The 26,645-nt window shown below is 48.8% G+C and overlaps 1 protein-coding gene across 3 annotated transcripts in view; it reads left to right on the forward strand.

Annotated features, from left to right (window-relative positions):
- The window catches only part of CHPF (chondroitin polymerizing factor), a 63,932-nt gene that overhangs the window by 32,021 nt on the left and 5,266 nt on the right, over positions 1 to 26,645 (forward strand). For all 3 annotated transcript variants that reach the window (XM_063933808.1, XM_063933807.1, XM_063933806.1), the window contains exons 2-3: positions 1,610 to 2,174; positions 8,974 to 9,156. In XM_063933808.1, the coding sequence (XP_063789878.1) occupies positions 1,755 to 2,174; positions 8,974 to 9,156 (603 nt within the window). In that variant the 5' untranslated portion in view covers positions 1,610 to 1,754. The remainder of the gene's footprint in view (positions 1 to 1,609; positions 2,175 to 8,973; positions 9,157 to 26,645) is intronic.

Raw genomic sequence — 26,645 nt, forward strand, 5'->3', positions numbered from 1 at the left:
GGTCGATCATTTCACCCGCTGGATGAAATGAATGCCGCCTCCCCCCACCCCGCGCTGTGCTGAGTGGGGGGAGAGATGTGTGCTGAGCGGTTCGCTCAGCACACATCTCTCCCCAAATCAGGCCATGAATACGGCCCTTTAGATTTGGGTGGGTTATTGTTTCTGTGCAGAGTAAATACTGGCTGCTTTATTTTTACACTGCAATTTAAATTTCAGTTTGAACACACCCCACCCAAATCTAACTCTCTCTGCACATGTTATATCTGCCCCCCCTGCAGTGCATATGGTTTTGCCCATTAGCTAACACATTTGCTGCTGCGATCAGGTCTGAATCACCCCCTATGTACTAAGCCTTAGGGGCCGATTGTTTGTTTTCCCTCACAGCTACCAATAGGGAGTGAAAATTGGAGCAATTTAATACTTACTCTATTTAGATTCGGGAACAAAATTTCTCTTCGCAGCTTCCTGAGGTGTGAGAAGAAATGTGCACTAAGTAGGCACTTTGGACGTCTCAACGGGAGTTTGGATGCTCAAAGGTGCACTTAAGATGGGTTTAGCCTTTTTACGCAGCTAAACCCTGTCTGGGCGCGATATGCATCGGTGCCCAATCAACAACTGAATTGTGACAATTGTTTGGGCATCTAAGCATTCCCGCTTAGACGTGAAAATTTAGATGCCCCAAACAATTGATTCGGCCCCCTCGAAAGAGAGAGAGAGAAAGTGGATGGGGATAAGGTACCAACCAACCAGCTGCTAACTGTTTTTCAAACACAGCCTTTAACATGGCAGTTAGGTGCTGATTGGCTGGTACTTTATCTCTCTTCTAGGCTTAATACATAGAGCCCCTGCATCATACAGGGTATTTAAGGAAACTGAAAAAAAGGTTCAAATTTAGGTTGTTGTGTTTTTTTGTTTTTTTTTGTTTTTTCTTGTAAAGGTGTGCTATGGCACCAGGCCATCACTGCGGCTAAAAAGTTAAACCGTTTCATGAACACAAAGTTACTGCATCTGGGACACCTATATCCCCCCCAAGCTCTACCATGCATGCATGCTATCTTAATGAAATAGTCTCTCCAGTGTCCCCTAGTGGCTGTTAGAGAATTTTTATATATATATATATATATATATATATATATATATATATATATATATATATATATATATATATATATATATATATATATATATATATATATATATATATATATATATATATATATATATAAATTTATTTTTTCCGTTTCCAGCCATTACCCATTTATTTTAGCAAAGCTATTTAACATAGATTCTAACTAACACATGATATCTCTAATGAACATAATAGAGCTTATATTAACGTCAAAGTTTTTGTTCCACACAGGATTATAAACAAAATGTAAACCTAGAAAATCAGAAAGAATACATGTGGGATTTTATGTGCTCTCCAGAACAGTGTTTTTTCTATAACTTTTTTTTTTTTTTTTTTTTTTCCCCCACACGCATAAAAATAAATATATAATTTTATTTTTGACCTGGAAGATTTGTGTTGGTCTTATTTAGTCATTCACTGATGAAACAAGTGTCTGTATGTGTTGTCTTTATTTCATGTTTGGTTTCTCGCTTCTCATAGATCTCGGTATATAAGCACAGAACTCGGCATCAGAGAGCGGCTCTTTGTTGGGGTCCTGACATCGAAGACCACCTTGAATACCCTGGCAGTTGCAGTGAATCGGACCTTAGGACATCGGCTTGAGAAATTGGTCTACTTCACAGGGATGCGTGGCCGCAAACTTCCTCATGGCATGACTGTGGTGACCCATGGAGATGATCGACCCATCTGGAACATGTACCAGACTGTGAAGCATTTGCTGGATCACTATGTGCAGGAATTTGACTGGTTCTACCTGGTGCAGGATGACACCTACACAGAAGCTCATCGGATTTCCAGACTCGCAGCTCACCTTAGCATAGATGCTGATCTCTATCTGGGTCGGCCCGAGGAGTTCATTGGAGGTGACACTGAGGGAAGATACTGCTATGGCGGTTTTGGTTACTTGCTTTCTCGGAGCCTTTTGAAAAAGCTGCAGCCACACTTGGAAAACTGCCGTAATGACATTCTTAGCGCCAGGCCTGATGAGTGGTTGGGGCGATGCATCATCGATTACACACACGTTAACTGCGTGGAGGAGCATGAGGTTAGTATTATCCATTAAATCTTTTGTAACTCGCTACCCATCATGGGTAGTGAGTTACATTCATGTAGCATTTGCCCAGTAGAGTGCTTTGTGTTTGACAGGGCGGCAATCACTGTGTCAGTATGGGATTTAACTTCTTTTGAGCAATTACAATATTTGCATTAATAAACAAAATGTTGTTTCCTATGTAACGATCAGTGCCATTTGCACATTTTTATCATGTCTGGAAGAAGTATTTTTAATGTAGGGTGGCTGGCATGTCCTTTCTGCTAGACAGCTACGTGTGTAAGTAACACATCGGAATGTACATGTCTGTGCAGATGTAGAAGAGCGTTGTTGTTTTCTCAGCTTGAAGCATTGGAACCTCCACAATATGAGGTTTTATAAGGCAGTCTTTGTATACTGACAGCCTGCAGATACATTGGGGTCGTTGTACTGGAATATACAGTAAGATCTGGAATGATCAGACTACCCCTGTCATTTTGGGATGCAGTTTAAAATGATATATTTTTGGGTTATTATGGTAAAAACTAATGAAGTGTGCACTAAAACAAAATGTATTATTATTTATTATGTGAAGAGGCACAAATGTTCTATAGTGCCTTAACCACAATTTACGAGTCTCTGCAATAAGTAGTATTGCTTTACAACCCTAAAAAACAAGGTATTGAATTGTCACTTACGTAACTTCATTATAACATACTTTCCTTATTGATCCCTGCATAATCACATGGATACTGTCATCAGGCTTCTACTGCCATATATCTGACTTGCAGAGCACTGCGCCTTATACCTCATCAGTGCAAAATCTGAAACTGTGGCTTGTTCCAGGTGTCCACTAAGGGTGTCTGGTTTTAGGGGTTTGTGGGTGATGGGGCGGTGGGAGGCACCCCTCACCCACCCACTCCCCGCAGTCTCTTCCAGTTTTGTAATTGTCAGCTCCTCATTATATAGTCCTGACAGTACTGCGTGTCCAGGATGGTGAAGGGGGCATATTGTTTCTCTAACGTCCTTGAGGATGCTGGGACTCCGTAAGGACCATGGGGAATAGACGGGCTCCGCAGGAGATAGGGCACTTTAAGTAAGCTTTGGATTCTGGGTGTGCACTGGCTCCTCCCTCTATGCCCCTCCTCCAGACCTCAGTTTTACACTGTGCCCAGAGCAAGATGGGTGCACTGCAGAGAGCTCTCCAGAGTTCTCTGCCTGAAAGCATTTTTGTTTGGATTTTTCTTTCTACTTCTTTTTCACAGGGAGCACTGCTGGCAACAGGCTCCCTGCATCGAGGGCCTGAGGAGAGAGGAGCAGACCTTCTTGTCAAAGATAGGCTCTGCTTCCTCGGCTACTGGACACCATTAGCTCCAGAGGGGGTGAACGCAGGTTCTTACTGGGCGTCCACCCCCGGAGCCGCGCCGCCGTTCTCCTCACAGAGCCAGAAGACAGAAGTCGTCAGGCGGCAGAAGCCTTCAGCTTCACTGAGGTAATGCACAGCACTGCAGCTGTGCGTCATTGCTCCCATACACCTCACACACTCCGGTCACTGCAAGGGCGCATGGGGGGGGGGGGGCGCCCTGGGCAGCAATATAAACCTCTGCATGGCAAAAAGACTATATATACATGTACAGGTAAGCTCTGTACATGTATATAAAAGAGCCACCGCCATATTTTACTAAGTTGGGGCGGGGCTTCTCCCTCAGCACTCACCAGCGCCATTTTCTCTCCACAGCACTGCTGAGAGGAAGCTCCCCGGACTCTCCCCTGCTTACACACGGTGAAAGGGTGCTTAAAAGAGAGGGCGGGGGGGGGGCACATATTTGGCGGTTTACATATTACACAGCGCTGCTGGGGAAAAAACTATTTGTGTGATCTCCAGGGTTATTGCGCTGGGGTGTGTGCTGGCATACTCTCTCTCTGTCTCTCCAAAGGGCCTTGACAGGGATACTGTCTTCAGAAAAGGGGTTCCCTGTGTGTGTGAAGAATGTCGGTACGTGTGTGTCGACATGTTTGAAGAGGAAGGCTCGCTTACTGTGGAGGGGGAGTGTTTGAATGTCAGGTCGCCGTCTGCAACGCCGACACCGGAATGGGTGGATATGCTGAATGTCTTAAATGCAAATGTCAATCTATTGCATAAAAGGTTAGACAAGGCAGAAGCTAGGGATCAGTCAGGTACCCAGTCCATGCCTGTCCCTGTGGCGCCAGGCCCGTCGGGGTCTCAGAAGCGCACCATATCCCAGATCGATGACACAGATACCGACACAGATTCTGACTCTAGTGTCGACTATGAAGATGCAAAATTACAGCCGAAGGTGGCAAAAGGCATTCGGTACATGATTATGGCCATTAAAGAGGTTTTGCATATTACTGAGGAACCCCCTGTCCTTGACACGAGGGTACACATGTATAAAGAGAAAAAGCCTGAAGTCACTTTTCCATCATCATTTGAATTAAGTGAATTGTGCGAAAAGGCTTGGGACTCTCCAGATAGGAGACCACAAGTTCCCAAAAGGATTCTTATGGTGTATCCCTTTCCACAAACTGATAGGATACGCTGGGAATCTTCACCAAAAGTGGACAAGGCGCTGACACGCTTGTCCAAAAAGGTGGCACTGCCTTATCAGGATACGGCTTCCCTCAAGGAACCGGCTGATCGCAGGCAGGAAATTACCTTGAAGCACATTTACACTCACTCGGGTACTATTGCTAGACCGGCTATGGCGTCGGCCTGGGTTTGTAGTGCGGTTGTGGCATGGGCAGATTCCTTATCTACGGAGATTGACACCTTAGATAGGGATGCCATTCAAATGACCTTAGAGCATATCAGAGATGCTGCCTTGTATATGAGAGATGCTCAGAGAGACATTTGTTTATTAAGCTCCAGAATAAATGCTATGTCTATTTCTGCTAGGCGACTCCTGTGGACCCGGCAGTGGACGGGAGATGCCGATTCTAAGCGGCACATGGAGTCCTTGCCGTACAAGGGGGAGGAGTTGTTTGGAGACGGCCTCTCGGACCTTGTCTCTACGGCTACGGCTGGTAAGTCGAATTTCTTACCTTATGTCCCCCCGCAGCATACTAAGAAGGCACCTCATTATCAAATGCAGTCCTTTCGTTCCAATAAAAACAAGAAGGTGCGGGGATCGTCCTTTGTTACCAGAGGGAAAGGCAGGGGAAAGAAGCTGCACACAGCTAGTTCCCAAGAGCAGAAGTCCTCCCCTGCGTCTGCAAAGTCCACCGCATGACGCTGGGGCTTCCCGGGGGGAGGCAGATCTGGTGGGGGCTCGTCTTCGGTTTTTCAGCCACGTCTGGGTTCAATCGCAGGTGGATCCCTGGGCAGTAGAGATTGTTGCTCAGGGATACAGGCTAGAATTCGAAGACTTGCCTCCTCGCTGGTTTTTCAAATCGGCTCTGCCGACTTCCCCGTCAGAGAGGGAGTCAGTGTTGACAGCAATCCAAAAATTGTATGTTCAACAGGTGATTGTCACAGTTCCTCATCTCCAGCAGGGAGAGGGATATTATTCAACCCTGTTTGTGGTCCCGAAACCAGACGGTTCGGTCAGGCCCATTTTAAACCTAAAATCTCTGAACTTGTACTTGAAAAGGTTCAAGTTCAAAATGGAATCACTCCGGGCGGTCATCGCCAGCCTGGAGGGGGGGATTGGATGGTGTCCCTGGACATAAAGGATGCATACCTTCATGTTCCAATATTCCCCCCCCCCCATCAGGCGTTCCTGAGATTTGCAGTGCAGGACTGTCACTACCAATTTCAGACGTTGCCGTTTGGGCTTTCCACGGCCCCGAGGGTTTTCACCAAGGTAATGGTGGAAATGATGGTGCTCCTGCGCAGGCAGGGGGTCACAATTATCCCATACTTGGACGATCTCCTCATAAAGGCGAGATCTCGGGAGAAGTTGCTGGACAGCGTGTCTCTATCCATGAAGACGTTGCAGCTACACGGCTGGATTCTCAATATACCGAAGTCCCAGCTAGTTCCTACAACGCGTCTGACCTTTCTGGGCCTGATTCTAGACACAGACCAGAAAAAGGTTTTTCTTCCGATCGAAAAGGTTCAGGAACTCATGACCATGGTCAGGAACCTATTGAAACCAAAGAAGGTTTCCGTGCACGTGGGTCCTGGGGAAGATGGTGGCTTCATACGAGGCCATCCCTTTCGGGAGATTCCATGCGAGGACTTTTCAATGGGACCTCTTGGACAAGTGGTCCGGGTCCCATTTACAAATGCATCAAAGGATCACCCTGTCTCCCAGGACCAGGGTATCTCTCCTGTGGTGGCTGCACAGTGCTCACCTTCTAGAGGGTCGCAGGTTCGGCATTCAGGACTGGGTCCTGGTGACCACGGACGCAAGCCTCCGAGGCTGGGGAGCAGTGGCACTGGGAAGAAATTTCCAAGGTCTCTGGTCAAGCCTGGAGACTTGTCTCCACATCAATGTCCTGGAGTTGAGGGCCATATACAACGCCCTGCGTCAAGCGGAGAACTTACTTCGGAGAAAACCGGTTCTGATTCAGTCAGACAATGTCACGGCAGTGGCTCATATAAACCGCCAAGGCAGAACAAGGAGCAGAGTGGCCATGGCAGAAGCGACCAGGATTCTACGCTGGGCAGAAGACCATGTAAGCGCGCTGTCAGCGGTGTTCATCCCGGGGGTGGACAACTGGGAAGCGGACTTCCTCAGCAGGCACGACCCGCATCCGGGGGAGTGGGGACTTCATCAAGAAGTCTTTGCACAGATAGCGGATCAGTGGGTACTGCCTCAAATAGACATGATGGCGTCCCGTCTCAACAAAAAGCTAAGGCGGTATTGCGCCAGGTCAACGGACCCTCAGGCGGTAGCGGTAGACGCTCTGGTGACACCTTGGGTGTTCAGATCGGTCCATGTGTTTCCTCCTCTTCCTCTCATACCCAAGGTGTTGAGAATTGTAAGAATAAGCAGGGTCAGAACAATCCTCATTGTTCCAGATTGGCCACGGAGGACTTGGTATCCGGAACTGCAAGAGTTGCTCACAGAAGATCCGTGGCCTCTTCCTCTAAGGCAGGACCTGCTGCAGCAGGGGCCCTGTCTGTTCCAAGACTTACCGCGGCTGCGTTTTACGGCATGGCGGTTGAACGCCGGATCCTAGCGGAAAAAGGAATTCCGGAGGAAGTCATTCCTACCCTGATCAAGGCTAGGAAAGACGTGACGTTAAAACATTATCACCGTATATGGCGGAAATATGTTTCTTGGTGTGAGGCCAGAGCTGCTCCAAGGAGGAGTTCCATTTGGGCCGTCTACTTCACTTCCTTCAAACAGGAGTGACCTTGGGCCTAAAATTAGGGTCCATAAAGGTCCAGATTTCGGCCTTATCCATTTTCTTTCAAAGAGAATTAGCCTCTCTTCCTGAGGTACAGACTGTTGTGAAGGGGGTGCTGCATATTCAGCCTCCCTTTGTGCCTCCGGTGGCGCCTTGGGATCATAACGTGGTGTTACGTTTCCTCAAGTCACCTTGGTTTGAACCACTTAAAACTGTGGAGTTGAAATACCTCACGTGGAAAGTGGTCATGTTGTTGGCGTTAGCTTCGGCGAGACGTGTTTCCGAATTGGGAGCTTTATCGCATAAAAGCCCATACTTGGTTTTTCACGTGGATAGGGCAGAGTTGAGGACTCGTCCTCACTTTCTGCCAAAAGTGGTCTCATCTTTTCATGTGAACCAACCTATTGTCGTGCCTGTGGCTACAAGGGACTTGGAGGATTCCGAGTCCCTGGATGTAGTCAGGGCTTTGAAGATTTATGTGACCAGAACGGCTCGGACCAGGAAGACTGAAGCTTTGTTTGTTCTGTATGCGGCCAACAAGGTTGGCGCCCCTGCTTCAAAGCAGACTATTGCTCGCTGGATCTGTAACACGATTCAGCAGGCGCATTCTATGGCAGGATTGCCGTTACCGAAATCGGTTAAGGCCCACTCCACTAGGAAAGTGGGCTCTTCTTGGGCGGCTGCCCGAGGGGTCTCGGAATTACAGTTGTGCCGAGCAGCTACTTGGTCGGGGACAAACACCTTTGCAAAGTTCTATAAGTTTGATACCCTGGCTGAGGAGGACCTCCTGTTTGCTCAATCGGTGCTGCAGAGTCATCCGCACTCTCCCGCCCGTTTGGGAGCTTTGGTATAATCCCCATGGTCCTTACGGAGTCCCAGCATCCTCAAGGACGTTAGAGAAAATAAGATTTTACTTACCGGTAAATCTATTTCTCGTAGTCCGTAGAGGATGCTGGGCACCCGTCCCAAGTGCGGACTTCTTCTGCATGACTTGTATATAGTTATTGCTTACATAAGGGTTATGTTATAGTTTTCGGTGATACCGTGGCTATGTTGTTGTTCATACTGTTAACTGGGTAGTTTATCATAAGTTATACGGTGTGATTGGTGTGGCTGGTATGAATCTCGCCCTTTAGATTTACAAAAATCCTTCCTCGTACTGTCCATCTCCTCTGGGCACAGTTTCCCTAACAGGTCTGGAGGAGGGGCATAGAGGGAGGAGCCAGTGCACGCCCAGAATCCAAAGCTTTCTTAAAGTGCCCTATCTCCTGCGGAGCCCGTCTATTCCCCATGGTCCTTACGGAGTCCCAGCATCCTCTACGGACTACGAGAAAAAGATTTACCGGTAAGTAAAATCTTATTTTTCTGCATAGGAATCTGTTGCTGGATCATCTGTGAGGAGTGAATGCTGTTAGATGATGTCTGTGACCCTTCCCCATAGATGTATGAAATGCATTTATTATCTGCTCTTAATAACCCAGTCTTTTCTTTGCAGGGAGTACGATACCGTTACTTTGAACTGGGAAAGAATGCTGACCCTGAAAGAGAAAGTGACCCCCATTTTAAGATTGCCTTCACAGCCCACCCAGTTCTGGACCCTGTGCAGATGTATCGTCTTCACAAGCACTTCGCCCAGCTCGAGTTGGAGAAGACCTACCAGGAAATTGAACAGCTGCAGGTGAGTGGGGAGTAACCCCAGGTCTGCCACCATACTGCAACATTGTTAGCTGCAACCTCCAATTAAGCCTATGCCCATGACCTGTCATTGCTGTTATGTCATAAGTACCTAAGCCGAGAGGAAGGACTTCAGAGCTGTAACTAGGTGTGTGTGCGCATGGTGCTTTGCACACAGCACATTTGCTGTGTGGGTGTACCGTCCGCAATGCTATCGATTGGCCGCCGGTGTGTGTGTATCTGCTGCATACATTGAAGCAGGCAGCCACAGCTGTGAGCATATAGTGAAGAGTGTCCCCTGAGTCTGCTACACCCCCCTTCCCTCCTGTCCTCCCCTGTTGTATGGGAAGGTGGCTTCCTTGTACAAAAGCCAGCAGGTACTGCTCTCCATCACCCCCACCCCTCGCAGGATCCCCCACACAGCAATGGTTTCAACCCACGTCTATCCGGCTCTATCTGTTGCCAGGAGAGCCAAAGCGGCTGTTCCAACACGGGCCTTGTGAGCTTTTTCTCGCTAGCAGAAGGAGGCTGGAAGTAGGGGTCAACGAACTGTCTTGTCTACTTGGCTGCAGCTGATGTGGGAGGGGGTGGGCGGTGTGTTGTGGGACTGGGTAAGGGGACACAGAGCCACGGTTGTGATCTACGAGGGTGGAGGAGGCGCCGCTGCTATGTATATACTGCGGGGGAGAGGAGAGATGGCTATATATAGATATATAGCTATACAGAAAAGATCATTATTATTGTAAGGATTACTGCAATCTGAAATATTGATAATGTATGTAACACTTATTTCTCTAACGTCCTAGAGGATGCTGGGGACTCCGTAAGGACCATGGGGATAGATGGGCTCCGCAGGAGACATGGGCACTTTAAGAAAGACTTTAGGTCTGGGTGTGCACTGGCTCTTCCCTCTATGCCCCTCCTCTAGACCTCAGTTTGATACTGTGCCCAGAGGAGATGGGTGCACTTCAGGGAGCTCTCCTGAGCTTCCTGACAGAAAGTATATTTGTTAGGTTTTTTTATTTTCAGGGAGCCTGCTGGCAACAGACTCCCTGCATCGAGGGACTGAGGGGAGATAAGCAGACCTACTTCTGTGAGTTTCAAGGCTCTGCTTCTTAGGCTACTGGACACCATCAGCTCCAGAGGGATTGGTACGCAGGTCTCACCCTCGCCGTCCGTCCCAGAGCCGCGCCGCCGTCCCCCTCGCAGAGCCGGAAGATAGAAGCCGGGTGTGTATGAGAAGAAAAGAAGGCTTCAGAGGCGGCAGAAGACTTCATGATCTTCACTGAGGTATCGCACCGCAGCTGTTCGCCTTGGCTCCCATACACCTCACACACGGCAGTCACGGTAAGGGTGCAGGGCGCAGGGGGGGGGGGCGCCGCCGGCGCCCTGGGCAGCATATAGACCTCTTTTGGCAAAAATAAGTATATGTACAGCTGGGCACTGTACATATGTAAGAACCCCCGCCAAATTTTGACATTTTCAGCTGGACAGAAGCTTCTCCCTCAGCACTCACAGCGCCATTTTTTCTCCACAGCACCACTGAGAGGAAGCTCCCCGGACTCTCCCCTGCTTATACCACGGTAGACAGAGGGTTTTAAAGAGGAGGGGGGCACAAGATTGGCGCATATTGTATATGTAAACAGCGCTATCTGGGTAAACATAATATTATTGTGTTTTTGTCCTGGGTCATACAGCGCTGGGGTGTGTGCTGGCATACTCTCTCTCTCTCTGTCTCTGTCTCTGTCTCTGTCTCTGTCTCTGTCTCTGTCTCTGTCTCTCTCTCTCTCTCTCTGTCTCTCCAAAGGGCCTGGTGGGGAAACTGTCTTCAGATAAGAGGTTCCCTGTGTGTGTGGTGTGTCGGTACGCGTGTGTCGACATGTCTGAGGTAGACACCTAGAGAGGAGGGGGAGCGTATGAATGTGAGGTCTCCATCGGCGGTGCCGACACCTGACTGGGTGGATATGTGGAATGTTTTAAGTGCTAGTGTGAACTTATTGCACAAGAGATTAGACAAAGCTGAGGCTAAGGAACAGTCAGGGAGTGAACCCGTGTCTGTCCCTATGTCGCCGGGACCTTCAGGGTCTCCGAAGCGCCCACTATCCCAAATAGCAGACACTGATACCGACACGGATTCGGACTCCAGTGTCGACTACGATGATGTAAAGTTACAGCCGAAAGTGGCTAAATGTATTCGATATATGATTATTGCAATAAAAGAAGTGTTGCATATCACAGAGGAACCCCCTGTCCCTGACACGAGGGTACACATGTATAAGGGAAAAAAGCCCGAGGTAACTTTTCCCTCCTCACATGAGTTGAACGAATTATGTGAAAAAGCTTGGGAATCTCCAGACAAAAAACTGCAGATTCCCAAAAGGATTCTTATGGCGTATCCTTTCCCGCCAACGGACAGGGTACGGTGGGAATCATCCCCTAAGGTGGACAAAGCGTTGACACGCTTGTCAAAAAAGATAGCGCTGCCTTCACAAGATACGGCTACCCTCAAGGATCCTGCTGACCGCAAGCAGGAGATTACCTTGAAATCCATTTACACACATTCTGGTACATTACTCAGACCGGCAATTGCGTCGGCCTGGGTTTGTAGCGCGGTTGCAGCATGGACAGATTCCTTATCGACCGCATGACGCTGGGGCTCCGCTGGGGGAGTCCGCCCCAGTGGGGGCACGTCTTCGACTTTTCAGCCACATCTGGGTTCACTCACAGGTGGATCCCTGGGCAATAGAAATTGTTTCTCAGGGATACAAGCTGGAATTCGAAGAGGTGCCTCCTCGCCGGTTTTTCAAATCGGCTCTACCGACTTCTCCCCTGGAAAGGGAGATAGTGTTAAATGCTATTCACAAATTGTGTCTTCAAGAAGTGGTGGTCGAAGTTCCCCTACTTCAGAGAGGGAAGGGATACTACTCCACCCTGTTTGTAGTTCCAAAACCAGACGGTTCGGTCGGACCCATATTGAATTTAAATTCCCTGAACCTATACTTAAAACGGTTCAAGTTCAAAATGGAATCGCTCAGAGCGGTCATCGCCAGCCTGGAAGGGGGGGATTTTATGGTATCCCTGGACATAAAGGATGCATACCTTCATGTTCCCATATATCCACCTCATCAGGCGTACCTAAGATTTGCGGTACAGGATTGTCATTACCAATTTCAGACGTTGCCGTTTGGGCTTTCCACGGCCCCGAGGATTTTCACAAAGGTAATGGCGGAAATGATGGTGCTCTTGCGCAAGCAGGGTGTCACAATTATCCCGTACTTGGACGATCTCCTCATAAAAGCGAGATCATAAGAGAAGTTACTGAACAGTGTGTCACTTTCAGTGAAGGTGTTACAGCAACACTGCTGGATTCTCAATATCCCGAAGTCGCAGCTGGTTCCTACGACTCGTCTGAGCTTCTTGGGCATGGTTCTGGACACAGACCAGAAAAAGGTTTTTCTCCCGATAGAAAAGGCTCAGGAACTCATGATTCTAGTCAAGAACCTATTGAAGCCAAAACAAGTGTCTGTGCATCATTGCACTCAAGTCCTGGGAAAAATGGTGGCAACATACGAGGCCATTCCCTTCGGCAGGTTCCATGCAAGGACTTTCCAATGGGACCTATTGGACAAGTGGTCCGGATCACATCTACAAATTCATCAGCGGATCACCCTGTCCCCCAGGGCTAGGGTATCTCTCCTGTGGTGGCTGCAGAGTGCTCACCTTTTGGAAGGACGCAGGTTTGGCATTCAGGATTGGATCCTGGTGACCACAGACGAGAGCCTCAGAGGGTGGGGAGCAGTCACAAGGGGAAGAAACTTCCAAGGACTCTGGACAAGTCAAGAGACTTGTCTTCACATCAGCATCCTGGAACTGAGAGCCATATACAACGCCCTACGTCAGGCGGAGAACTTACTTCGCGACCAACCAGTTCTGATCCAGTCAGACAACATCACGCCAAGGCGGCACAAGGAGCAGGGTGGCAATGGCGGAAGCCACCAAGATTCTTCGCTGGGCGGAAAATCATGTAAGCGCACTGTCAGCTGTGTTCATTCCGGGAGTGGACAACTGGGAAGCAGACTTCCTCAGCAGACACGACCTGCATCCAGGAGAGTGGGGACTTCATCAGGAAGTCTTCGCACAGATTGCAAGTCAGTGGGGACTGCCCCAGATAGACATGATGGCATCCCGTCTCAACAAAAAGCTACAGAGGTATTGCGCCAGATCAAAAGATCCTCAGGTGGTAGCAGTAGACGCCCTGGTGACACCGTGGGTGTTCCAGTCGGTTTATGTGTTTCCTCCTCTTCCTCTCATACCCAAGGTATTGAGAATAATAAGAAAAAGAGGAGTGAGAACAATTCTCATTGTTCCAGATTGGCCAAGAAGGACCTGGTATCCGGATCTGCTGGAAATGCTCACAGAAGATCCGTGGCCTCTTCCTCTACGACAGGACCTGTTACAACAGGGGCCATGTCTGTTCCAAGACTTACCGCGGCTGCGTTTGACGGCATGGTGGTTGAACGCCGGATCCTAGCGGAAAAAGGAATTCCGGATGAGGTCATTCCTACGCTGATAAAGGCTAGGAAGGACGTGACATCTAAACATTATCACCGAATATGGCGTAAATATGTTTCTTGGTGTGAGGCCAGGAATGCTCCTACGGAAGAATTCCATCTAGGCCGTTTTCTTCACTTCCTACACACTGGAGTGAATTTGGGCCTAAAATTAGGCTCCATTAAAGTTCAGATTTCGGACTTATCCATTTTCTTTCAAAAGGAATTGGCCTCTTCACCTGAAGTACAGACTTTTGTGAAGGGAGTACTGCATATTCAGCCTCCTTTTGTACCTTCGGTGGCGCCTTGGGACCTTAACGTGGTGTTAAGTTTCCTTAAGTCACATTGGTTTGAACCACTTAAGACAGTGGAGTTGAAATATCTCACTTGGAAGGTGGTCATGTTGTTAGCCTTGGCTTCGGCTAGGCGAGTTTCGGAATTGGCGGCTTTATCACATAAAAGCCCCCATCTGGTTTTCCATATGGATAGAGCGGAATTGCGGACCCGTCCTCAATTGCTACCTAAGGTGGTCTCATCCTTTCATATGAACCAACCTATTGTCGTGCCTGTGGCTACACGTGACTTGGAGGATTCCGAGTCCCTGGATGTGGTCAGGGCTTTGAAAATTTATGTGGCCAGAACGGCTAGGATCAGAAAAACAGAAGCACTGTTTGTCCTGTATGCAGCCAACAAGGTTGGCAGCCTGCTTCAAAGCAGACTATTGCTCGCTGGATCTGTAACATGATTCAGCAGGCGCATTCTACGGCAGGATTGCCGTTACCGAAATCAGTTAAGGCCCATTCCACTAGGAAGGTGGGCTCGTCTTGGGCGGCTGCCCGAGGGGTCTCGGCACTACAGCTGTGCCGAGCTGCTACTTGGTCGGGGTCAAACACATTTGCAAGTTCAATAAGTTTGATACCCTGGCTGAGGAGGACCTCCTGTTTGCTCAATCGGTGCTGCAGAGTCATCCGCGCACTCCCGCCCGTTTGGGAGCTTTGGTATAATCCCCATGGTCCTTACGGAGTCCCCAGCATCCGCTAGGACGTTAGAGAAAATAAGATTTTAAACCTACCGGTAAATCTTTTTCTCGTAGTCCGTAGAGGATGCTGGGCGCCCGTCCCAAGTGCGGACTACTTCTGCGAGACTTGTATGTAGTTTTGCTTACATAAGGGTTATGTTATAGTTCCATCAGGTTGGACTGATGCTACGTTGTTTTTTCATACTGTTAACTGTTTACTTGATGCACAAGTTATACGGTGTGATTGGTGTGGCTGGTATGAATCTTGCCCTTGGATTAACAAAAATCCTTTCCTCGTACTGTCCATCTCCTCTGGGCACAGTTCTCTAACTGAGGTCTGGAGGAGGGGCATAGAGGGAGGAGCCAGTGCACACCCAGACCTAAAGTCTTTCTTAAAGTGCCCATGTCTCCTGCGGAGCCCGTCTATCCCCATGGTCCTTACGGAGTCCCCAGCATCCTCTACGGACTACGAGAAAAAGATTTACCGGTAGGTTTAAAATCTTATTTTTAATTTATTTGTTTATTTTAATGCAGCACAATATGGGTCATACAAAGTGACTCATCTCTGAAATGAGCATTACCTAGATGATTCTATATATACTGTACTATTTTCCAGGCATCATGGAAGCGTTACTGTAGTCCAGGCGTGGCCAACCTGTGGCTCTTGAGCCACATGCGGCTCTTTCTTTATTCAAATGTGGCTCCCGACACTCAGTCACCTGACCACAACAGATTCTGGAAACTGGTGCACTCCAGCCAGACACACAGCAGCACTACGGCAATTAAAAACTGAGGGAGCCAGATACTGGGCTTTAGTGACATATATGAGGGTGGGCTGGCGTGACACAAGGGGGAGCTAGCTGGAGTGACACAGAAGGATCCTGGCAGGAGAGATATAATGGGGGAGCTGACTGGAGTGATACAGGAGGGTGCTGGCTGGAGTGACACAGGAAGGTGCTGGCTGGAGTGACACAGGAGGGTGCTGGCCAGATACTGTGCTGTAGTGACATATGAGGGTGGGCTGGAGAGACACAATGGGGAGCTGGCTGGAGTGACAAAGGAGAATCCTGGCAGGAGAGACACAATGGGGAGCTGACCAGAGTGACACAGGAGGGTGCTGGCTGGAGTGACACATTGACACATGGGGAGCTGGCTGGAGTGACACATGGAGGAGCTGACGTGTATTATGTGAATATGGCTTTTTCAATATATTTTATATGGATCTGGATTTTTACATTATTTTATGTGGAAGTGTCTTTTTCAATGTATTTTATGTTGATTCTGGCTTTAAAATGTATTTTAAGTGGATCTGACATTTTCATTGTATTTTATACCAGGGGTGTGGCCTAGCAGGCACAAGGTCACACCCCATTTTTGCACACGCTCCTTCGGCTTGATGTCTGCTCTTTGACGTACCTAACAAGATTTGTTGGCTCTTCGTCTCTGACTGGTTGGCCACCCCTGCTGTAGTCTATAAAACAGCGGCTTGTTGGTTGTGGGGTTTTTGTGTGTGTGTGTGTGTGTGTGTGTTAAATCTGCCTCCCTATTGGTGACAACACTGGTAGAAGGGCATACACTTTAGTTAAAGAGGGTTTTCCCTGTGTGGTTTTCTCGAGTTTCATACCTTCCTCCACTTTTCATCTGTGTTTCCTATTACTATTTTTTTAGCTAGTGATTAGAAGTTTTGCTGGTCCATATTTGCTTTAGTGTAACATGTCTCTGTGGAACAGTAAGTGACAGAAAGAGGTTTAGAATAGTATTCTGCCTTCACTTGTATATTAAAGATTCAGGGGGGAATTCAGTTACCCATGGTAAATTACTGCTGGTGAAAAAATGCCCAAGGTTATTCAGTTGGACTTCTGATATGCTTGTTAACGCCCATTAAATGAGTGTGTTAACGACTGTTAACACACAGAATTCATGAAATTCAAGCATTTGTGCGTTAACAGGGTTGCGGCACCCATTAACCTGCTAGTTATTAGTTGTTGTTTTTTGTTTGTTTTTTTCTACCTGTTGAGGCAGGTGACAAAAAAAACAACTTATAATTACTGTGAGCTTATTTAATGGCCTCGGGGGATCTGCCCTCACTATCAACCCAACTATCACAAACATAGTTATGTGGCATTTAACTTTAAGTTTTTCTAATATGTCATGAAGGACCAGTAAGACTGGTTTCTGCAATGTATGGCATGCAGTGTATTGTGTGAGGTATTTTTTTTTTTTCTTTTTTACCTTGAGAATCTGTGTGCTTGATGTGATTAACAAATATCAGCAATATGTTTTATTTCTCATACATCCTAGAGGATGCTGGGGTCACCATTAGACTATGGGGTATAGACGGGATCCGCAGGAGACATGGGAACTTTAAGACTTTGAAAGGGTGTGAACTGGCTCCTCCCTCTATGCCCCTCCTCCAGACTCCAGTTTTATAATTGTGCCCAGTGAGACTGGATGCACTACAGGGAGCTCTACTGAGTTTCTCTGAAAATACTTTTTGTTAGGTTTTTTTATGTTCAGGAAGGCTGCTGACAACAACCTCCCTGCTTCGTGGGACTGAGGGGAGAGAAGTATGACCAACTTCTAGTGAGTTTAATGGCTCTGCTTCTGGCTACAGGACACCATTAGCTCCTGAGGGTTTGATCGCTGGGTACGCTCAGATGCTCGCTCCCACAGCCGGCCGTCACCCCCCTTACAGAGCCAGAAGACAAGTGAGTAGAAGAAGAAAGAAGACTTCAGTGACTGCATTTCCCTGAGGTACCGCACAGCGAGCGGACGCTGCGCGCCAAGCTCCCGCTCACACACACAGCACTACTGGGGGCAGGGGGGGGCGCGCCCCGGGCGGCTAAAAATCCTCCGCATAAACTGGTAAGAGAGGACATTGGTGCAAAGGCACTGGCCTAACCCCCTGCCAGTGTAATCAGTATTACAAAGAGCGGGACGGAAGCGTACCATTAAGGGGACGGAGCTTCGTCCCCACAGCTCACTTGGCGCCATTTCATCTCCGCTGGCTGCAGAGACTCTGGTCCTTCTTCACACTACTGAACAAGTATCAGGGTGCAAAACGGGGGGCCAGGTTATTTGGTGCAATAATATAATATAAAAAGCGCTACAGGTCTGAAGCATTTTGGTAATCGCTTCAGACCCATTGATTTGGCGCTGAGGTGTGCGCTGGCAAATTCCCTCTGTGTCTCTCTGACAGGCTTTTCTGTGGGTCTGTCCCCTATAAGCCCAGTGTGTCTGTGGGTGTTTCTTACACGTGTGTCGGCATGTCTGAGTGCTCTTCACAGGAGGAGGCTGTATTAGAGACCCAAAAGGCGGTGGAGGTGACCGCGACTCCTGATTGGGTAAATGTGTTGAATGCTTTGAATGCTAATGTAGCTCATATTAGTAAGAGATTAGACAAGTCTAAGTCTCAGATCCAGGCATGGAAGAAATCTGTGGAAGATATGTTATTACAAGTTCAGGTCCCCTCGAGGTCACAGAAATGTGCATTTACCCAGTTGGCTGACACTGATACCGACACGGACACTGATTCCAGTGTCGACTATAGTGATTCCAGATTAGAAAAGCGCATTCAGTACATGATTGTGGCTATTAAAGAGATATTGCATATCACTGAGGACCCTGCTGTTCCAGATAAAAGGGTCTGTATGTATAAGGAGAAGAAACCTGAGATAACGTTTCATCCCTCTCATGAACTGAACACACTATTTGAAAAAGTCTGGGAAAGTCCTGACGAAAAGTTTGATTCCCAAAAGAATTACGGTAGCTTATCCGTTTCCCTCGGCAGATAGGGAAAAGTGGGAGTCACCCCCCACCGTGGATAAGGCCCTGTCACGTTTGTCTAAAAAGGTGGCTCTCCCGTCACCTGACACGGCGGCCCTTAAGGATCCTGCGGATCGTAAACAAGAAACTACGTTAAAGTCCATTTATGCGACCACAGGTACGCTACTCAGACCTGTCATTGCGTCTGCGTGGGTAAGTAGTGCTATCGAAAAGTGGGCAGACAACTTGTCTTCTGAAATAGATACCCTAGATAAGGATAGCATCCTCTGGGCGCTGGGTTATATCAAGGACGCTGCAGCATACCTTAAGGAAGCTGCGAGCGATATTGGTCTTTTGGGATCAAAGGCCAATGCCATGGCAGTCTCAGCTAGACGAGCGTTGTGGATTCACCAATGGAATGCTGATGCTGATTCCAAGAAAAGTAAGGAATCTCTACCATATAAAGGTAAGGCCTTATTTGGTGACGGCCTTGATGATTTGGTATCTACAGCTACCGCGGGTAAGTCATCCTTTTTGCCTTATGTTCCTCCACAACAAAAGAAAACGCATCACTATCAGATGCAGTCCTTTCGGCCCAATAAATACAGAAAGGGCTGAGGTTCTTTCTTCCTTGCTACTAGAGGAAGGGGAAGAGGTAAACGATCAGCAGCCTTGTCAGGCTCCCAGGAGCAGAAGTCCTCCCAGGCTTCTGCTAATTCCACCGCATGAAGTTGGGGCTCCTATGCGGGAGTCCGCACCGGTGGGGGCGCGTCTAAAACTCTTCAGTCAGTTTTGGGTTTCGCTCAGACCTAGACCCATGGGTTTTACAAATAGTATCCCAAGGGTACAAGCTGGAGTTTCGAGACGTTCCCCCGACATGCCCCACCCCCCCACCATCGCCGTTTTCCCCCCAAATCGGCCTTACCAGCTTCTCTTCCGGACAGGGAGGTAGTTTGCGACGCAATACAAAAGTTGTGTCAAAATCAAGTTATCGTCCGGGTTCCCCAGTCTCAACAGGGAGAAGGTTTTTATTCGAGCCTGTTTGTGGTCCCGAAGCCGGACGGCTCGGTCAGACCAATCCTAAACTTGAAATCCCTAACGTTCTACCTAAAGAAATTCAAATTCAAGATGGAGTCTCTCCGAGCAGTGATCTCCGGTCTGGAGGAATGGAATTTTATGGTGTCGGACATAAAGGATGTCTACTTACATGTTCCCTTTTAGCCTCCGCATCAGGCTTACCTGAGGTTTGCAATTCAGGATTGTCATTACCAATTTCAAACGTTGCCGTTTGGTCTGTCCACGGCTCTGAGGATTTTCACCAAAGTGATGGCGGAGATGATGGTTCTCCTTCACAAACAAGGAGTCACGATTATCCCATACTTGGATGATCTCCTGATAAAGGCGAGATCCAGGGACCAGTTGGTGCAAAAAGTTGCACTCTCCCTGACAGTTCTTCAGCTACATGGTTGGCTCCTAAACTTGCCAAATTCACGGTTGATTCCGACGGCGCGGTTGTCGTTTTTGGGAATGATATTGGACACAGAACTACAGAGAGTCTTTCTTCCAATGGAAAAGGCTCTGGAACTTCAGAGTCTGATCAAACAAATTCTGAAACCAGCAAGAGTGTCTATCCATCAATGCATTCGGTTGCTGGGGAAGATGGTTGCGGCCTACGAGGCCATTCAGTTTGGCAGGTTCCATGCCAGAGTGTTCCAGTGGGACCTGTTGGACAAGTGGTCCGGGTCCCACCTACACATGCATCGGAGGATAATCCTGTCTTCCAAGACCAGGGTATCACTCCTGTGGTGGCTGCACAGCTCTCACCTCCTAGAGGGGCGCAGGTTCGGGATACAGGACTGGATCCTAGTGACCACGGATGCAAGCCTCCGAGGCTGAGGGGGCAGTCACAAGGGGAGAAAACTTCCAGGGAAGATGGTCAAGTCAAGAAACAACGGCCTTCTGCAAGCGGAACATCTTCTTCGAAATCTGCCTGTACTGATCCAGTCGGACAATGTAACAGCAGTAGCGTACATAAACCGTCAGGGTGGAACGAAAAGCAGAGCGGCAATGGCAGAAGCCACAAGGATTTTCCGTTGGGTGGAAAAGCATACAATTGCTCTGTCGGCGATCTTCATTCCAGGAGTGGACAACTGGGAAGCAGACACGATCTCCATCCCGGAGAGTGGGGCCTCCACCAAGAAGTCTTCGCAGAGGTGACAAGTCATTGGGGAGTTCCTCAAGTAGACATGATGGCATCTCGTCTCAACAAGAAGCTTCAGAAATATTGTTCCAGGTCAAGGGACCCTCAAGCAATTGCAGTGGATGCACTGGTGACACCGTGGGTGTTTCAGTCGGTGTATGTATTCCCTCCTCTTCCTCTCATTCCAAAGGTTCTAAAGATCATAAGAAGAACAAAGATACGGGCTATCCTCATTGTCCCAGACTGGCCAAGGAGGTCTTGGTATCCAGATCTTCAGGAATTACTCATAGGAGATCCCTGACCTCTTCCTCTGCGCGAGGACCTGTTACAACAGGGGCCGTGCGTGTATCAGGACTTACCGCGGCTACGTTTGACGGCATGGCGGTTGAGCGCAAAATCCTAGCCCGTAAGGGTATTCCCAGTGAAGTCATTCCACACTTATTCAGGCCAGAAAAGGGGTAACGTCTAAACATTACCACCGTATTTGGAGAAAATATGTTTCTTGGTGTGGATCCAAGGGGCTCCTACGGAAGAGTTTCGGCTAGGACGTTTTCTCCATTTTCTACAAGCAGGTGTGGATGCGGGTCTAAAATTGGGCTCAATTAAGGTACAGATTTCGGCCTTATCGGTTTTCTTTCAGAAACATTTGGCCTCCCTTCCAGAAGTTCAGACTTTCGTGAAAGGCGTGTTGCACATCCAACCTCCATTTGTGCCTCCAGTGGCACCATGGGATCTTAATGTGGTGTTGCAGTTCCTTCAATCACATTGGTTTGAACCTTTACGGAAGGTGGAGTTAAAATTCCTCACTTGGAAAGTGGTCATCCTGTTGGCCTTGGCATCTGCAAGGCGGGTGTCTGAGTTAGCGGCCTTGTCTCACAAGAGCCCTTATTTGATCTTCCATGAAGATAGAGCGGAATTGAGGACACGTCAACAATTTCTACCGAAGGTGGTTTCCTCTTTCCACATGAACCAACCTATTGTGGTGCCTGTGGCTACTGACACTTTCGCTGAGTCAAAATCTCTGGATGTGGTCAGTGCTTTGAAGATTTGTCGCCAGAACGGCTCAGATTAGGAAAACAGAGGCTCTGTTTGTCCTATTTGCTCCCAACAGGGTTGGGTGTCCTGCTTCCAAGCAGACCATTGCACACTGGATCTGTAACACGATTCAACATGCTCATTCCACGGCTGGATTGCCGTTTCCGGAATCGGTGAAGGCCCATTCTACTAGAAAGGTGGGCTCATCCTGGGCGGCTGCCCAGGGGGTCTCGGCATTGCAACTTTGCCGAGCAGCTACTTGGTCGGGGTCAAACACATTTGCAAAGTTCTACAAGTTTGACACCTTGGCCGTTGAAGACCTTAAGTTTGGTCAATCGGTGCTGCAGAGTCATCCGCACTCTCCCGCCCGTTCTAGAGCTTTGGTATAACCCCATGGTTCTAATGGTGACCCCAGCATCCTCTAGGACGTATGAGAAAATAGGATTTTAATACCTACCGGTAAATCCTTTTCTCTTAGTCCGTAGAGCAGGGGTGGGGAACCTCCGGCCCGCGAAGCCGTTTGGTCCGGCCCACCAGCTTGTGTCAGTGAGACACGCTGCCGCTCAGTCCGGCGGCAGCGTGTCTCAGCTGTCAGAACAGGGAGACAGGGAGGAGAGCGCGGCTGTCGAGTGGGAGCGGCGGCGTGTAGTACTGCAAACCAGCTGCCGGTCCGTGAGCCAATCAGAGCTCGCGGACCGGCAGCCAATCAGGAGCCACGGCTGCAGGTCCGCGAGCTCTGATTGGCTCTCGAACCGGCGGCTGGTTTGAAGTACTACACGCCGCCGCTCCCACCCGACAGCCGCGCTCTCCTCCGTGTCCCACGGTAAGCAGCACGGAGGGGAGGGGGGAGGGCATCTGTATACCTGGCACTGTGGGGGCATCTGTATACCTGGCACTGTGGGGGCATCTATATACCTGGCACTGTGAGGGGCATTTGTATACCTGGCACTGTGAGGGGCATTTGTATACCTGGCACTGTGAGGGGCATTTATATACCTGGCACTGTGGGGGCAATTGTGGATCTGGCACCGCACTATTGGGGGCATATGTGTATCACGTCCCATTTTAACTGGCCACACCCATTTTTTTGGCGCGTGCGCGCCTCTGGCGCGCACACACAGTACCTCTAAGGGGCAGACCTGCTGGGGGGCAGGGTAATTTTTTAAGTTGAGAATTTTTGTATGGCCCCCGAAGGATTTTATAAATATCCAAATGGCCCTCGGTAGAAAAAAGGTTCCCCACCCCTGCCGTAGAGGGATGCTGGGCGTCCGTCCCAGTGCATACTGTATCTGCAGTTATTAGTTGTGGTTACACACATGTTGTGGTACGTTATTGTCAGCACGTTGCTGAATTTGTTCATGCCGTTGGCTTGTGTTCTGTTGAATGCCACGTTGTACGGCATGCTTGAGGTGTGAGCTGGTGAGCTGGTATGAATCTCACCTTAGTTTAACAATAAATCCTTTCCTCGAAATGTCCGTCTCCCTGGGCACAGTTCGTATAACTGGAGTCTGGAGGAGGGGCATAGAGGGAGGAGCCAGTTCACACCCTTTCAAAGTCTTAAAGTGCCCATGTCTCCTACGGATCCCGTCTATACCCCATGGTTCTAATGGTGACCCCAGCATCCTCTACGGACTAAGAGAAAAGGATTTACCGATAGGTATTAAAATCCTATTTTCTCTAACGTCCTAGTGGATGCTGGGGACTCCGAAAGGACCATGGGGAATAGCGGCTCCGCAGGAGACTGGGCACAAAAGTAAAAAGCTTTAGGACTACCTGGTGTGCACTGGCTCGTCCCCCCATGACCCTCCTCCAAGCCTCAGTTAGATTTTTGTGCCCGAACGAGAAGGGTGCAATCTAGGTGGCTCTCCTGAGCTGCTTAGAGTAAAAGTTTAAAGTAGGTTTTTTATTTTCAGTGAGACCTGCTGGCAACAGGCTCACTGCACCGAGGGACTAAGGGGAGAAGAAGCGAACTCACCTGCGTGCAGAGTGGATTGGGCTTCTTGGGCTACTGGACATTAGCTCCAGAGGGACGATCACAGGCCCAGCCATGGATGGGTCCCAGAGCCGCGCCGCCGGCCCCCTTACAGAGCCAGAAGACTGAAGAGGTCCGGAAAATCGGCGGCAGAAGACGTCCTGTCTTCAATAAGGTAGCGCACAGCACCGCAGCTGTGCGCCATTGCTCTCAGCACACTTCACACTCCGGTCACTGAGGGTGCAGGGCGCTGGGGGGGGGGCGCCCTGAGACGCAATAAAAACACCTTTTTTGGCAAAAAATACATCACATATAGCTCCTGGGCTATATGGATGCATTTAACCCCCTCCAATTTTTCCATAAAAAAGCGGGAGAAAGGCCGCCGAGAAGGGGGCGGAGCCTATCTCCTCAGCACACTGGCGCCATTTTTGCCTCACAGCTCCGTTGGAGGAAGGCTCCCTGACTCTCCCCTGCAGTCCTGAACTACAGAAACAGGGTAAAACAAGAGAGGGGGGGCACTAATTTGGCAGATAAATATATACAGCAGCTATATCAGGGAAAAACACTTATATAAGGTTATCCCTATATATATATATATATATATATATAGCGCTCTTGTGTGTGCTGGCAAACTCTCCCTCTGTCTCCCCAAAGGGCTAGTGGGGTCCTGTCCTCTGTCAGAGCATTCCCTGTGTGTGTGCTGTGTGTCGGTACGTTGTGTCGACATGTATGAGGAGGAAAATGGTGTGGAGGCGGAGCAATTGCCTGTGTTAGTGATGTCACCCCCTAGGGAGTCGACACCTGACTGGATGGTCTTATGGAAAGAATTACGTAATAGTGTCAGCACTTTACAAAAGACTGTTGACGACATGAGACAGCCGGCAAATCAGTTAATACCTGTACAGGCGTCTCAAACACCGTCAGGGGCTCTAAAACGCCCGTTACCTCAGGTCGATACAGACACTGACACGGACACTGACTCCAGTGTCGACGGTGAGGAAACAAACGTATTTTCCAGTAGGGCCACACGTTACATGATCACGGCAATGAAGGAGGTTTTGAACATTTCTGATACTACAAGTACCACAAAAAAGGGTATTATGTGGGGTGTGAAAAAACTACCCGTAGTTTTTCCTGAATCAGATGAATTAAATGAGGTGTGTGATGAAGCGTGGGTTTCCCCCGATAAAAAACTGCTAATTTCTAAAAAATTATTGGCATTATACCCTTTCCCGCCAGAGGTTAGGGCACGTTGGGAAACACCCCCTAGGGTAGATAAGGCGCTCACACGCTTATCAAAACAAGTGGCGTTACCGTCTCCTGATACGGCCGCCCTCAAGGAACCAGCTGATAGGAAGCTGGAAAATATCCTAAAAAGTATATACACACATACTGGTATTATACTGCGACCAGCAATCGCCTCAGCCTGGATGTGCAGTGCTGGGGTGGCTTGGTCGGATTCCCTGACTGAAAATATTGATACCCTGGACAGGGACAATATATTATTGACTATAGAGCATTTAAAGGATGCATTTCTATATATGCGAGATGCACAGAGGGATATTTGCACTCTGGCATCAAGAGTAAGTGCGATGTCCATTTCTGCCAGAAGAGGGTTATGGACGCGACAGTGGTCAGGTGATGCGGATTCCAAACGGCATATGGAAGTATTGCCGTATAAAGGGGAGGAGTTATTTGGGGTCGGTCTATCGGACCTGGTGGCCACGGCAACGGCTGGGAAATCCACCTTTTTACCCCAGGCCACCTCTCAGCAGAAAAAGATACCATCTTTTCAGGCTCAGTCCTTTCGTCCCCATAAGGGCAAGCGGGCAAAAGGCCACTCATATCTGCCCCGGGGCAGAGGAAGGGGAAAAAGACTGCAGCAGACAGCCTCTTCCCACGAACAGAAGCCCTCCCCCGCTTCTGCCAAGTCCTCAGCATGACGCTGGGGCCTTACAAGCGGACTCGGGCACGGTGGGGGTCCGTCTCAAGAATTTCAGCGCGCAGTGGGCTCACTCGCAAGTGGACCCCTGGATCCTGCAGGTAGTATCTCAGGGGTACAAATTGGAATTCGAGACGTCTCCCCCTCGCCGGTTCCTGAAGTCTGCTTTACCAACGTCTCCCCCCGACAGGGAGGCGGTATTGGAAGCCATTCACAAGCTGTATTCCCAGCAGGTGATAATCAAGGTACCCCTCCTACAACAGGGAAAGGGGTATTATTCCACGCTGTTTGTGGTACCGAAGCCGGACGGCTCGGTGAGACCCATTTTAAATCTAAAATCCTTGAACACTTACATAAAAAGGTTCAAGTTCAAGATGGAGTCACTCAGAGCAGTGATAGCGAACCTGGAAGAAGGGGACTATATGGTGTCTCTGGACATCAAGGATGCTTACCTCCATGTCCCAATTTGCCCTTCTCACCAAGGGTACCTCAGGTTTTTGGTACAGAACTGTCACTATCAGTTTCAGACGCTGCCGTTTGGATTGTCCACGGCACCCCGGGTCTTTACCAAGGTAATGGCCGAAATGATGATTCTTCTTCGAAGAAAAGGCGTTTTAATTATCCCTTACTTGGACGATCTCCTGATAAGGGCAAGGTCCAGAGAACAGTTAGAGGTCGGAGTAGCACTATCTCAAGTAGTACTACGACAGCATGGGTGGATTCTAAATATTCCAAAATCGCAGCTGATTCCGACGACACGTCTGCTGTTCCTAGGGATGATTCTGGACACAGTACAGAAAAAGGTGTTTCTCCCGGAGGAGAAAGCCAGGGAGTTATCCGACCTAGTCAGGAACCTCCTAAGACCAGGCCAAGTGTCAGTGCATCAATGCACAAGGGTCCTGGGAAAGATGGTGGCTTCTTACGAAGCGATTCCATTCGGCAGATTCCACGCAAGAACTTTTCAGTGGGATCTGCTGGACAAATGGTCCGGATCGCATCTTCAAATGCATC

Source organism: Pseudophryne corroboree, chromosome 7, assembly GCF_028390025.1.
Source record: "Pseudophryne corroboree isolate aPseCor3 chromosome 7, aPseCor3.hap2, whole genome shotgun sequence".
Classification (NCBI taxonomy): Eukaryota; Metazoa; Chordata; class Amphibia; order Anura; family Myobatrachidae; genus Pseudophryne; species Pseudophryne corroboree.